General features: G+C 41.5%; 2 protein-coding genes and 1 non-coding gene across 3 annotated transcripts; 2 read left to right on the top strand and 1 right to left on the bottom strand.

The window, feature by feature from the left end:
- Positions 1 to 7: 7 nt before the first annotated feature.
- Positions 8 to 2825, top strand: LOC118366729 (60S ribosomal protein L24). Its single transcript, XM_035749340.2, has 6 exons — positions 8 to 108; positions 235 to 310; positions 631 to 741; positions 1267 to 1403; positions 1759 to 1822; positions 2698 to 2825. Exons 1-6 carry the CDS (start codon positions 104 to 106, stop codon positions 2776 to 2778), a joined length of 474 nt encoding a protein of 157 aa, XP_035605233.1. The 5' UTR covers positions 8 to 103; the 3' UTR covers positions 2779 to 2825.
- LOC118367953 (small nucleolar RNA SNORA23) lies at positions 838 to 1017 on the top strand. The gene has a single exon (XR_004822217.1). It is a non-coding gene; the product is annotated as a small nucleolar RNA SNORA23 (small nucleolar RNA).
- A 2921-nt stretch (positions 2826 to 5746) lies between the features above and the next one.
- Positions 5747 to 11319, bottom strand: mpc2b (mitochondrial pyruvate carrier 2b). The gene is made up of 5 exons (XM_035749338.2): positions 10906 to 11319; positions 7514 to 7554; positions 7326 to 7410; positions 7103 to 7214; positions 5747 to 6846 (listed from the first exon to the last, which is right to left on the bottom strand). The coding sequence occupies exons 1-5, from the start codon at positions 10997 to 10999 to the stop codon at positions 6789 to 6791; spliced, it is 390 nt and encodes a 129-aa protein (XP_035605231.1). The 5' UTR covers positions 11000 to 11319; the 3' UTR covers positions 5747 to 6788.
- Between the last annotated feature and the right edge of the window lie 586 nt (positions 11320 to 11905).

Below are 11905 nucleotides of genomic sequence, written 5' to 3'. Positions count from 1 at the left end.
AAAATCCGTAGATTTTTAAAATAAATAATTATGAAATCTCACATATAACTTCGTTTCCGTTTCCGCCATCTTTCTTTCCGGTTTTGTGTCCTCCTCAGCCATCATGAAGTGAGTTTACGGAATAATATCTATTGCCATCAAATGTTTAAATTAACACTTTTACCAATGAAAATGACATGTTTTACACAAGTACACGTTGATCATCCATTCATGATTTATCTTAATCCGCTACAGGGTCGAGCTGTGCAGTTTCAGCGGGTATAAAATATACCCCGGCCATGGCGTCCGATACGCCAGGATAGACGGAAAGGTACGGCGATATGGCTACTCTTGCTTCCTCTAATGCCGTTTAGTAATGTTTGTTTTCTCACGGTTGACCGCAATAAGCCGTGGCCGACATTGTTAATTCTAACAGTAGAACTGTTCACGTCGTGTTTGTACTCTGTTCTTGGTCTGTCCCGTGGACACCGACTATGCTAGATCTCCAGCTAGCTAACGTTAGAATCCAAGTTCTTTATCCACGTCAGGTATAACATTACAACTAGCTAGACATGTAAGTTACATATCAACGTTGCCAAATATGCTACATCTCACTAATGTGTAGTTTAACACCCCCTCTGTCTTTCCCAGGTTTTCCAGTTCCTGAATGCTAAGTGTGAGTCTGCCTTCCTGGCTAAGAGGAACCCCAGACAGATCAACTGGACTGTGCTGTACAGGCGCAAACACAAGAAGGGCCAATCTGTAAGTACCTATCTAGTTATTGTCTATCATTTTCCCCCGAACGCAGATTATACAATCTTAGTTCAGACATAGTGTACCTTTTTGTTTTTGGCTGCGGGTGTGATGTGTGCGTGGTTGCCATCTGCGTTATGTACCGTCGCCAGGCTGTGTCTTACAGCTTGTCGGCAGTGCTCACTCCACACACCTGTGGCCATAGAGCCACTGGAGATCATAGTACTGGCTCTGTGAAGTCTTTGACTCCTTACCACTGGTCAGCCTCCATACTCTCCTACAAACCTTTATATGTGAGAAAGATGTTCGGGGTTTGCAGTTATGTGAATACATCTGTGATTGCTACTGTTCATTTAGCAAGAACGGTACTGTCAATGAGTATTCATATAGGTCTAGTTCAGCCACATGAGTGACACTTAAATGTCTCTATTCTCCTGTGTTGTGCCTATTGATACTCATCAACACTACCAAACTGCCCATATCTGATCCAGAATGTGTTCCCGACTGCATATTGTCTATTTCCTGTGCTAACAGGAAGAGGTGACAAAGAAGCGCACACGTCGTGCTGTGAAGTTCCAGAGGGCCATCACCGGCGCCTCCCTGGCTGAGATCATGGCCAAGAGGAACCAGAAGCCTGAGGTCCGCAAGGCCCAGCGTGAGCAGGCCATCAGGTGAGGACCCGACTCAACCCCACCAAAACCACGCTTCACCAGAAACGTTTCTTTAGATGTAAAATGGCAATGGCTGGCATGTTGGTGCCAAATAAATGAACTGTCTACTGCTGTGGGGCACTTAATGTGTGGTGTTCAAAAAGTAAGTTTCTGTCAAGTGTGACTTGTGAAGCACATGTAGCTGCTGTTCACACTGTGACACTCACCTTGCTGTGATACTGTTTTAAGTGTAAGATGGAACAGTGAATTGTCAGTCAGGTTTTCTCCTCTCGTCACTTGTTATTTCTGCAGTCTGGACACGTGACTTGTTTTGCTTGTGTGGAATGGGCCTAATTTTTATCATTCTGGTCTCCAGAGCTGCCAAGGAGGCCAAGAAGGCAAAGCAGACAACCAAGAAGCCCTCTGCCGCTGGTGCTAAGGTAAGATAGAAATATAGATATGTGCTTATATGATGGTGTGAATCTGATTGTTCAGAAGCCTGTATGAAACCTTTATGACCTGCTTTTATAAAACACAGCAAGGTTTCTCTCTATTTTCATTTGTCTGTGAAATTCAGATTCAGATAGTTTAACTGTCGTACCTAATCAGAAGCCAAAATATTACATTTTACTCCAATTTTGGTAAACAAAGTGTATATAAACTATAGCCTCAACATGGGTAAAACTATAATTGTGATATCATGGATGGTCAGTACTTGCATCCATAGGTCCGTCTATGAATTTGAGTTGTTATGTTTTTTTCAGCCCATACCTCAGCTTTTTACTGAAATGGGCAGGGTGTAAGTGTTTCTCCTGCTCGTTGCCCCTTTAAAGGTACACTCGGGCTTACAAAGTAAAAAATTGGCAGTATTGGGTCGACTTCCGCAACCGAACGATGCTGCACGTTCTCCTCAGCAGTTGTCATGTTGCAGAAGAGGGAAGGGGAAATGGCTCTTTAGGCACTCAGTTGCATCCTCTTGCATCGCTCTCTGCTCCCGAGTGACGCAGCGGTCTAAGGCACTGCATCTGTGCTAGAGGCATCACTACGACCCAGGTTCGATCCTGGGCTGTATCACAAGTTTCTGTGATCGGGAGTCCCATAGGGCGGTGCACAATTGGTCCAGCGTCGTTCAGGTTAGGGGAGGGGTTGGCACCTATGGTTTTAATTTATGCTTGGAATTCTAATGGTACCAAGTGGTTTATCAAGAGCTGTGATGAACTGCATAACCCTAGCACTGTGTGTGGTCAGGTACTGAATTGGATTCCAAAGGTGGTTAGGACTTTGTCTAATCTGAGTACTTTGTCTCCCTCTGTAGGCCCCTGCCAAGGCAGCACCCAAACCCAAGGTGGCAAAGCAAATGAAGGTCAATGCACCTCGCGTTGGAGGAAAACGCTAAACCTTTTTGCTTTGTTGGTTGTGAAATAAACTTTATTGGTAAACAAAGATGTTTGGGCTGTGTGATCTCATGTTTGTCGGTGCTTTTCTTTTCTATATCTGTGTAATTGACAGTCGTTGTCTGACCTGGTAAGGTCATACACCCTGAACTGTCTTTCCTTACTAGTGTTTTATGTTTCAATGTCATGTGCACAAGAACAGTGAAAAGCCTTTCTTGCAAGCTCTAAACCCAACAATGCAGTCATCAATAACAATGTAATACTAAAAATAAGGTAGAACAAAAACACAAGCTATAAAAATAGGAACACAAATTAAGCATACTAAATACAGGGTCGGTTCGAGTACCATTTATAATGTGCAGGGATACTGGATCGACGAGTGCCTTCACAAAGTATTTATACCGCTTGGCTTGTTCCACATTTTGTTACATCCTGAATTCAAAATTAATGTAAAAGTCTCACCCATACACTGCCCCATAATGACAAAGTGAAAACATGTTTTCATAAAAGTCTTTAAGCTCTTCAAGCGCAGTTAAAATTGGTTGATTGTTGCTAGACAGCCATTTCCTGGTCTTGTCGTAGATTTAAATCAGAACTCTTAACTCGGCCACTCGAACATTCACTGTGTTCTTGGTAAGCAACACCCTGTGTAGATTTGACTTTGTGTTTTAGGTTGTCACACTGAAAGGTGAATTCTTCTCCCAGTGTCTGGTGGACAGAAGACAACCAGGTTCTCATCAAGGATTTTGCCTGTGCTTAGCTCCATTCAGTTATCTTTTTCATCTTAACTCCCCAGTCCTTAACAATTTATAAGTACCTATAATAGGATGCATGTTTTGGAATATTTTTATTTATTCTGTTCACGTTTCCTTTTCACCCTGTCAATTAGGTTAGTATTGTGGATTAACTACAATGTTGCGCCACTATCAGTTTTCTCCTATCACAGCCAATCAACTCTTAACGGTTTTAAATTCGCCATTGGCCTTATGGTGAAATCCATGCGCGGTTTCTTTCTCCATCAACTGAGTTTGGAAGTACGCCTGTATCTTTGTAGTGACTGGGTGTATTAATACACCTTCCAAAGTGTAACTTCACCATGCTCAAATGGATATTCAGTGTCAGTATTTTTTACCTATCTACCAATGGGTGCACTTCTTCACGAGACATTGGATAACCTCCCTGGTCTTTGGTTAAATCTGTTTGACATGCACTGCTCAACTGAAGACCTTACAGTTCATTTTATGTGTGGGGTAGTTCAAATATCATGTTAAACACTTATTCAACACAGAGTCCATGCAACATGTGACTTAAGTGTTTAAAATGTTTTTTTTACTCCTGAACATAGGCTTGCCATTAAATAGATTGAATAGTTAGACTCAAGACATTTCAGCTTTTCATTTTTATTAATTTGTAAAAAATAATAATCCACCTTGACATTATGGGGTATTGTGTGTAGGCCAGTGACACATCTCTATTTAATCCATTTTAAATTCAGGCTGTAAAACAAACTAGGAACATTCTAGGGCTGTGAATACTGTATGTATAGGGGAAGGTGACTAGGCAGCAGCATGTAGGTGTGTGTAGTCAGTATAAATGTATGTGCATAGGAGTATTAGTGTGTGTAAATAATGCAAATATAAGAATACAATACAAAGGTCAACTCAGTCCATGTAGCCATTTTGTTAGCGTTTTAGTTAGGTATTTAGCAGTCTAATGGCATGGGGATAGAAGCTGTTCAGGAGCCTGTTGGTGTCAGACTTGATGCACCAGTAATGCTTGCTGGGAGGAAGCGGAGAACATATCCGGGCTTTTCTTTCACACCGCCTGATAAAGAGGTCCTGGATGGCACCGAACTCGGGCCCCAGTGATATACTGGGCTGTCCACACCACCCTACGTAGCGCCATGCAATCGAGGGCGGTGCTATTGCCATAGCAAGTAGTGATGCTCTCAATGGTACAGCTGAATAACTTTGATGGCTCATGCCAAACCTTTTCAACCTCGAGATGGGGAGGTGCTGTCTTCACCTTCACAACCCTGCATGTGTGTGTGGACCATTTTAAGTTCTTAGTGATTTGGACACCAAGGAACTTGAAGCTCTCGACCCACTCCACTGAAGCCCCGTCGATTTTCATGTAGCACCGTGTTGAGGGTCAGCGTGGCGGAGATGTTTCCTACCCTCACCATCTGGGTTCGGCCCATCAGGAAGTCCAGGATCCAGATGTAGAGGGAGGTGTTCAGTCCCAGGGTCCTAAGCATGGTGATGAGCTTGGAGGGGACAATGGTGTTGAACGCTGAGCTGTAGTCAATGAACAGCATTTTCACATAGGTATTCCTCTTATCTAGGTGGGTGAGGGCAGTGTGGAGTGCAATTTAGATTGCGTCGTCTATGGATCTGTTGGGGCGCTATGCAAATTGGAGTGGGTCTAGTGTCAACTGTGACTAAGTTGGTGTTGAGACTCAACTTCCACCTAGTACAGCCAGGGGAGTCTGGGTCTCCCTTCTGAGTTTTTCCCTTAACACTGCTTCTACTGGCACTTTAGTTGTCTAGGTTACCGCAAAGCACAGGCTGCATTTACACAAGCAGCCCAATTCTTAACTTTTTATAAATCAGATCAGCATTGAAAAAGATCAGTCAGAAGACCAATTAGTGGAAAGAAATATCAGAATTGGGCTGCCTGTGTAAACGCAGCCTTAGTGACATGTTGAAAAGGTGTTGCGTATACAAAGGTGGACCAATAAATTGGTAACTTATTTTTGATCCAATCTTTAGCATGTGAAACTGTTTTTCAGTATAATGTGAAAAACCCCCACTGCAAATGATGTAGAGGCATGAATGTTTCAGTTGGTTCCCACCCTTGTGCCAAGTCACATATGCCTCAATTCGCAATTCAGGTCCAAACACATCCTCACTCTCCCTGTCCAAACAACCTATCATACACTTTCTGCTCAGGAATGAAACTGCTTCAGAATATGCCAAGAGTTTTTAATTCAACAGAACAAATAAGGGCATATATATATATATCATAGACACTAAAGATATAACCTCGACATACATAAGTGCCTGTTCATGTTTCAGTGCATTGTGGACCAATGTATTTTGCCATTTATTGCGACATTTCAGAGATCAATGAACAAAATGACTTTTTAAATTCTCATCTAGTTACACTAACAGATTATGCGTCTCCCAACTACTGAGAACCAACCAATAGGAGACGAGGACCTTGACTACAGGGCCAATACATGTTGCCCTTCTTGGGTCCAAGTACCACGCTAGATTCAGCCCCCAAGACTGCAACACATAGGACACATTACCAAAAGGTTCCTCCTAATGATCAGGGGGAAAAAGGTGATTTCCTACTGGCATTTGAAAGTCTACAGTTAAAAGCTATATGAAATGTGTTTTTTTTAAAACCTGATTTATTGGTTAAAGCATTTACCACACGTGGAAGGAACAGTCACATGGTATGCATGTACGGTTGAATCATCCTACTGATATAGACATAGTTACCAAAATTGCTGAAAATAGTTGAATAAGCATATGGGTTGAATGTGACATTTTTTAAAAACATTTTTAATTTGGGGAGACATTCTTTTTAACCACAATCAACACAGATCCAAGACCTTCCTTGTTTGGAAACCACTCCATGAGGAATGACGACTCCTCAAAAGAAATAACGGAAAAAAATGCAACACTTCCCAAAAAGTGCATGCTAAACATTAATCATGAACAAATTAAAAACAGTCATGCCATTTGTTGTATGAAGTAAAACTTAAATAATACAGCTTGTGCGTAGATGACAAACATTTGAGTGTTTGGTAAGGGTTAATATGCCAATATAACCCTGAAGAAATCCAGGAAAATTACATGATCTACAGCAAGGAAATGTATGGTACTTTTTTCTACTGTAAAATTGCGTGAGGATGGAAAAGGGATGGAGGGGCTTAGAGGGACTGGGTTTGTGCCGGTGATAAGCTCCCTTACAGTCCATGGGAATGGACTGGTGACATAATTCAAGACTCTGCTGGGGCAGCTTCCTCCTTCGCTAGTGCCTTCTTCCCTTGTTCATACCTGTAGTGTGAAAGGGGATAACAGAAGAGAGGAAAATAAACTTGAGGTTTATGTACATTTATTCAAATATATTTTCCCTTATATGTCAAGAAAAAAGCTAAACACAAAGTAAAACAGTCATTTCTTATGAGCCTCCTGGTTGATTCCTAAAGAACTGACCAAGGACAGAAAAATATATTGTGGCTGTTTATGGAGAAGCCAAATCTATCGGTCAGTTCTTCATTCTATTTCTGCACTCTAAGAGAGGTTCACTTACTGGAAGATCCTGTAGAGCTGGGATATTCCAGCACTACCCACAAATAAATTGACAGCAAAGAGGTTCCAGTTCTTTGGAATGATGACCAAAGAGTATCTGGACCAGGTCAGACCTGAGAAAGTGGGAAAAGTGATTAGTTAATGAGTGAAGTTGTTTATTTGACTGAAGGATTAATTTACACTATACCTGTCACTCACTGAATAATATAGGAACTCCACTATACCTGTGGCTGTCAGTACAGCAGACTGGGAAAAGCTCAGTTTCTCAGCTGGTCGACTCATATCTGCCAGACCAGCCCCGACCAGACCCTATAGAGATGAGGAGAGGCATGGGACTTGAAATTTGTTTCATTAGACAAATGTTTACATTTAGATAAGGTAATAGCTCAAGCTTAGCAAATCCAGCCCTTACCCATTTGAACATCGGGGCCCAGAAGAAAATAGTCTTTGGACCTGGAATTAGAGAAGACACAATCCATGAGAAAATTGATTACAGAACAGATGATAAAATAGACAGTTCTCAGCAAATTCACAGTTCAGGGCAGGGAAATCTTAAACACTTAATATGAGTGATGCTTGTGGATGGGTAGACCTAAACTATTTTCATTGTTCTGCTATCTATCCCATTGGTAACCAAATATGGCTAAATGACCTCTCCGAAGTAACATCACACACTCCATGAATAAGATGATACTCATAGATTTTTTAAACACCTGTAAACTAGAGCTAAAATGGCCTTAAATGATAACAAAAAGTAAAATAAATAAAAAAGCTTTTTTTTTTACATAGTGGTGCAGCCAGTCCACACAGTGGCACAGTGCCCTTCTTCGGGGAGAACCTTGGCATGGACAAAAAGCTTCCACATGCAATATTCTAACACCACCATTGTCTGCTCTGAATCTAATCGACCATCTCCATCAGAAAACACTTGGCTCCGCCTGCACAATGAGGGGGGAAGAGAACTCTGTTTTAACCAATCATTTCGCAGGGAGTTGGGCCCCACCCCTCATGTGGTCAAAACTTTCTTCCCCGGTAGCTGTGTTCTGTTCTCCAATAGCAATGATAGAGCGCTGACAACTATAGTCTGAACTTTAGTCTGCATTGAAAGATAAACATTATTGACTATACAGGAAGAGTTCATGCAGTGATAAGTCAACAAGAATCAAATCAGGGCATGAGTCCTCCTAGCCAGCAATCATTGTCTTATACCAATTTAAGTTACAATTCAAGCATTAGGCTAATTATTTTTTCTCCACATATTTTGACCAACAAGAAAAGATGTAAAAACAAGGGTTGGCTGTGTCAGCTTGTGCCCCAATCTAATGCTACATTCACATTAGCAGTTTGAAGTGACTCAAGTCCTATTTCTTTGCATATCCAATTCGGTCCTTTTTCCAGCAGTCTGAACAGCTGAAAAGCACACGGAATCGGAAACTTCAACACACATTTCAAACCACCTACGTAGGCGGTTTGAAGTCAGATACAAACCTGATTACTGTCCATGTGACTTGTCTGAACGGTTAAATCCAATGTTTTCTAGACTTTTGGCATATCGTGTTGCTTGCTAGTTCTGTTGACAGTTTGACAAGAATGTGGTAGCTAAATAGCTTGTTAATTGTTCACAAACTAATGAGTGAATGTGCTAGAAAGAAACAGCTACCTTAGGAGCTAGAAACAGAGCTGCCATGTCTATTGTTGCCATTTTGTACCTAGCTAGCTAGTTGACTGCTGTGGCTAGCTAAAACGTTATTGTTTTGAAAGTTTGATTATCTTATCATTTGAGGCTATAAAAAGTGTTTTTACACTATGGTTTTAACAATTCAAAGTAACTGGGAAATGTACATGACAGGCATTGTGGTCACCTTAGCTTGCTATATAACTTCTGAGGGATAGGAAGCACGAGCACCACCGATCAGCTTACACCACTGTACACACACCCGTCATTATTATGACAACTAGTGTAGCCATGTCAGCTGTCTGAACACACACACACACAAATCTGATTTGGTCACTTGCTGTTTGGACAGTCAGTATTCCAAAATGCATAACACACACACACACTATTTGAACATTAAGGCCTGCAATGCGACGCCATTCAAAAAATGCCATCATTTGTTTTTTTGTTGATGGTGGTGGAAAAAGATGTCTCAGGCACCGCTCCAGAATCTCTCATAAGTGTTCAATTGGGTTGAGATCTGGTGACAGGCAGACCTACACACTTTAAACCCCCTATGCTCCTTTGGCTGCGTTTACACAGGCAGCCCATTTCTGAAATGTGTTCCACTAATTGCTCTTTTGACCAATTACATCAGATCCTTTTCAGAGCAGATTTGATGGGTCAAAATACCAATTAGTGAAAAACATCCGAATTGGGCTGGCTGCCTGTCTAAACGGAGCCAAGGTAATGGCCATCAGGGCATTATTATACATGACACTAAGCATGATGGGATGTTAATGGCTTAATTAACTCAGGAACCACACCTGTGTGGAAGCACCTGCTTTCAATATACTCTGTAGCCCTTATTTACCCAAGTGTTTACTTTATTTTGGCAATTAACTGTAGGCCTGCTATGCAACAGGTTTGGCCAATCACATATTTTTTTCTGCCAATGGCACATACATGTAACTGCCAAAATAAAGGAAACAAACTAAGTGTCTTAATAGGGGCCCCGAGCCGCTTCAATGCACCTTGGCATAGATTGTGTCTGGAACAAGAAATTCCATAATTTGGTATTTTGTTGATGGTGGTGCTGTCTCAGGCACCGCTCCAGAATCTCCCATAAGTGTTCAATTGGATTGAGATCTGGTGACTGACACACACACTTCAAACCCCCTATGCTCCTTTGAGACTCCTCTTTCAAAGTCACTGAGATCTGTTCTTCTTGCCATGGTAGCAACTGGGCATTTTTATACACAACCCTAAGCATGATGGAATATTTTATTTGCTTAAATATCTCAGGAACCACACCTGCTTACTTTGGATCCCTAAATTACCAAGATGTCCTTTATTTGGTCAGTTATCTGAAGTACACTGCATTATATAGTGCAAATAGTGATTGTTGGCATCATTAACAAAACACCCCGAAGGACAAATGTATGGGACTTTGACAAATAACACATCCTATCACCTGTGCAGAATTGAGTCTGTCCTCTCACAAGATATATGCAGGTTATAGAAAGTGAAAAACAGATTTTGTAAGGACAAAGGTTAGTTAACAGCCGTAGCTAAATTTAGTGGTTTAGGAGTGTTCAAAGACTGCAAATGCTTACAAGCAGTTCGCTCTCCGCATTGATTTTCTAAAAACATACAACTACTTATTCTGTAAGGAACCATGCAAATGCTGAAAATCTAATTGCTATACTTAACTTCCATTCGCTTTGGTACTACATTCCAGACAATCCTATCAAACACAAAACTCCACGCGACCCCCTGCAACCAATGAGGTCTATGCCTGCAACCACGCTCATGTAGCCAGCTACTGTGTACCATTGACTGCACAGTACTCAATGGGATAACTAATCTGCAAACATGTTGTGGCTTCTATTTACAGATTGAAGCGCCGCCATGACACATTTGTTTGGGTTAAAAACACAGAGCAGCGAGATTAGATACAATATTGCTTGCACACATCATCAAAATATGTAGGAAGGGATTTTGACATCATTCATGAACTAAACCAAGGCCACTTCAGCAACAACAGCGGTCATCAATGTGTGCCGTCCTCAATTTGGTCTAGACGCACGCCAGTTGCTGATAATCTATGGCTAACGCTGGCTGTCACAGTCTAATAGCATTTACATTACCTGCAGGGTGATTGTAGAGAGGTCTCAGTTTTGCTGGCAACATTAGCCCGATCTTATCCAGCAGTTTGTGATAGGAAACTCTCATCGCAGCCATGTTTGCAAAAGGAGAATGTTGCTGTCTAACGTTAGCTACACCTGACCTAGCTAGCTAGCTTACTAAATTACGTAGCTACGAAGGTAAATTTAGTTCGACTTTGACACTTGAGTATTGGTATTGCCCTATATCTAATATTTGCAGCAATGTAGTCATAAAACGGTTCTGGAAAAATGTCAAAGGCGTTGTAATACTTTCGACCTTCTAATGCAAACCTATTGGCATGTAGCTAGCAGTGCTCATTCCCGGTGGCCTTGATTTGAGAGCTTTTACAAGGTGGTGACTTTTCTTCACAGCGCAACCTATCTAGCACAGTACCACAACAAGACGCTCCTAATTCCTATTGGTGTGTTTGGGCCAATCCTCCGAACGTGATTGGTGTACTAGAGTCCAGTGCCATCCATTTAGCGACAGCAGATAGAGACGGGCGGCACGTTCGACCAGACTCTACCATTTGTTCATCTGGCTACACAATCCTGTATTAATATGATGCCACTTTACTACAGTATCGCGCAATTATAACTATATGATATATAATAGCCTCAATTGGATTTTCAACTAATTGTTAGAGAGACTGGAGTTTCTAAACCCAGAGGCGCAACATCGCGAGACTTCCGGGAACGCTTGTGAAACAGACCAGAAAGACCAGGTCTGGGTTTGGGGTTTGAGAAGTGAAAAATATTCCATATTCCATTTTCTCGAAATCAAAGGGCAAAACCTAGATTCGAGCCGGTGTCTTCAGTAGTTAAACATGGTATTACTCCAACCTCGTGATAGTGACAAACTGATACGTTTTAATGTGTCAGAAACTATTTTATATCGAATGAGTGCCTTTGAATTGACGTCCGGTACATGAGCAGTTCGGTGAGAGACGACTGTTATACCATATGTTGTTTATAACTTTTT

Source organism: Oncorhynchus keta, chromosome 34 (genome assembly GCF_023373465.1).
Source record: "Oncorhynchus keta strain PuntledgeMale-10-30-2019 chromosome 34, Oket_V2, whole genome shotgun sequence".
NCBI classification, from domain to species: Eukaryota; Metazoa; Chordata; class Actinopteri; order Salmoniformes; family Salmonidae; genus Oncorhynchus; species Oncorhynchus keta.
The sequence above is the reverse complement of the archived record's forward strand: the minus strand, read 5'-3'. Positions and strand labels throughout refer to the sequence as shown.

Bases quoted from the DNA above. Each gene is read 5' to 3' on its own strand.
- mpc2b (XM_035749338.2), bottom strand. From the start codon at position 10,999: ATGGCTGCGATGAGAGTTTCCTATCACAAACTGCTGGATAAGATCGGG. The intron at 7,555-10,905 runs GTAATGTAAATG...CTCTAATTCCAG, and splicing joins TCTCTACAATCACCCTGCAG to GTCCAAAGACTATTTTCTTC. The intron at 7,215-7,325 runs GTATAGTGGAGT...CCACTTTCTCAG, and splicing joins TGCTGTACTGACAGCCACAG to GTCTGACCTGGTCCAGATAC.
- LOC118366729 (XM_035749340.2), top strand. The intron at 311-630 runs GTACGGCGATAT...TGTCTTTCCCAG, and splicing joins ACGCCAGGATAGACGGAAAG to GTTTTCCAGTTCCTGAATGC. The intron at 1,823-2,697 runs GTAAGATAGAAA...CTCCCTCTGTAG, and splicing joins CCTCTGCCGCTGGTGCTAAG to GCCCCTGCCAAGGCAGCACC.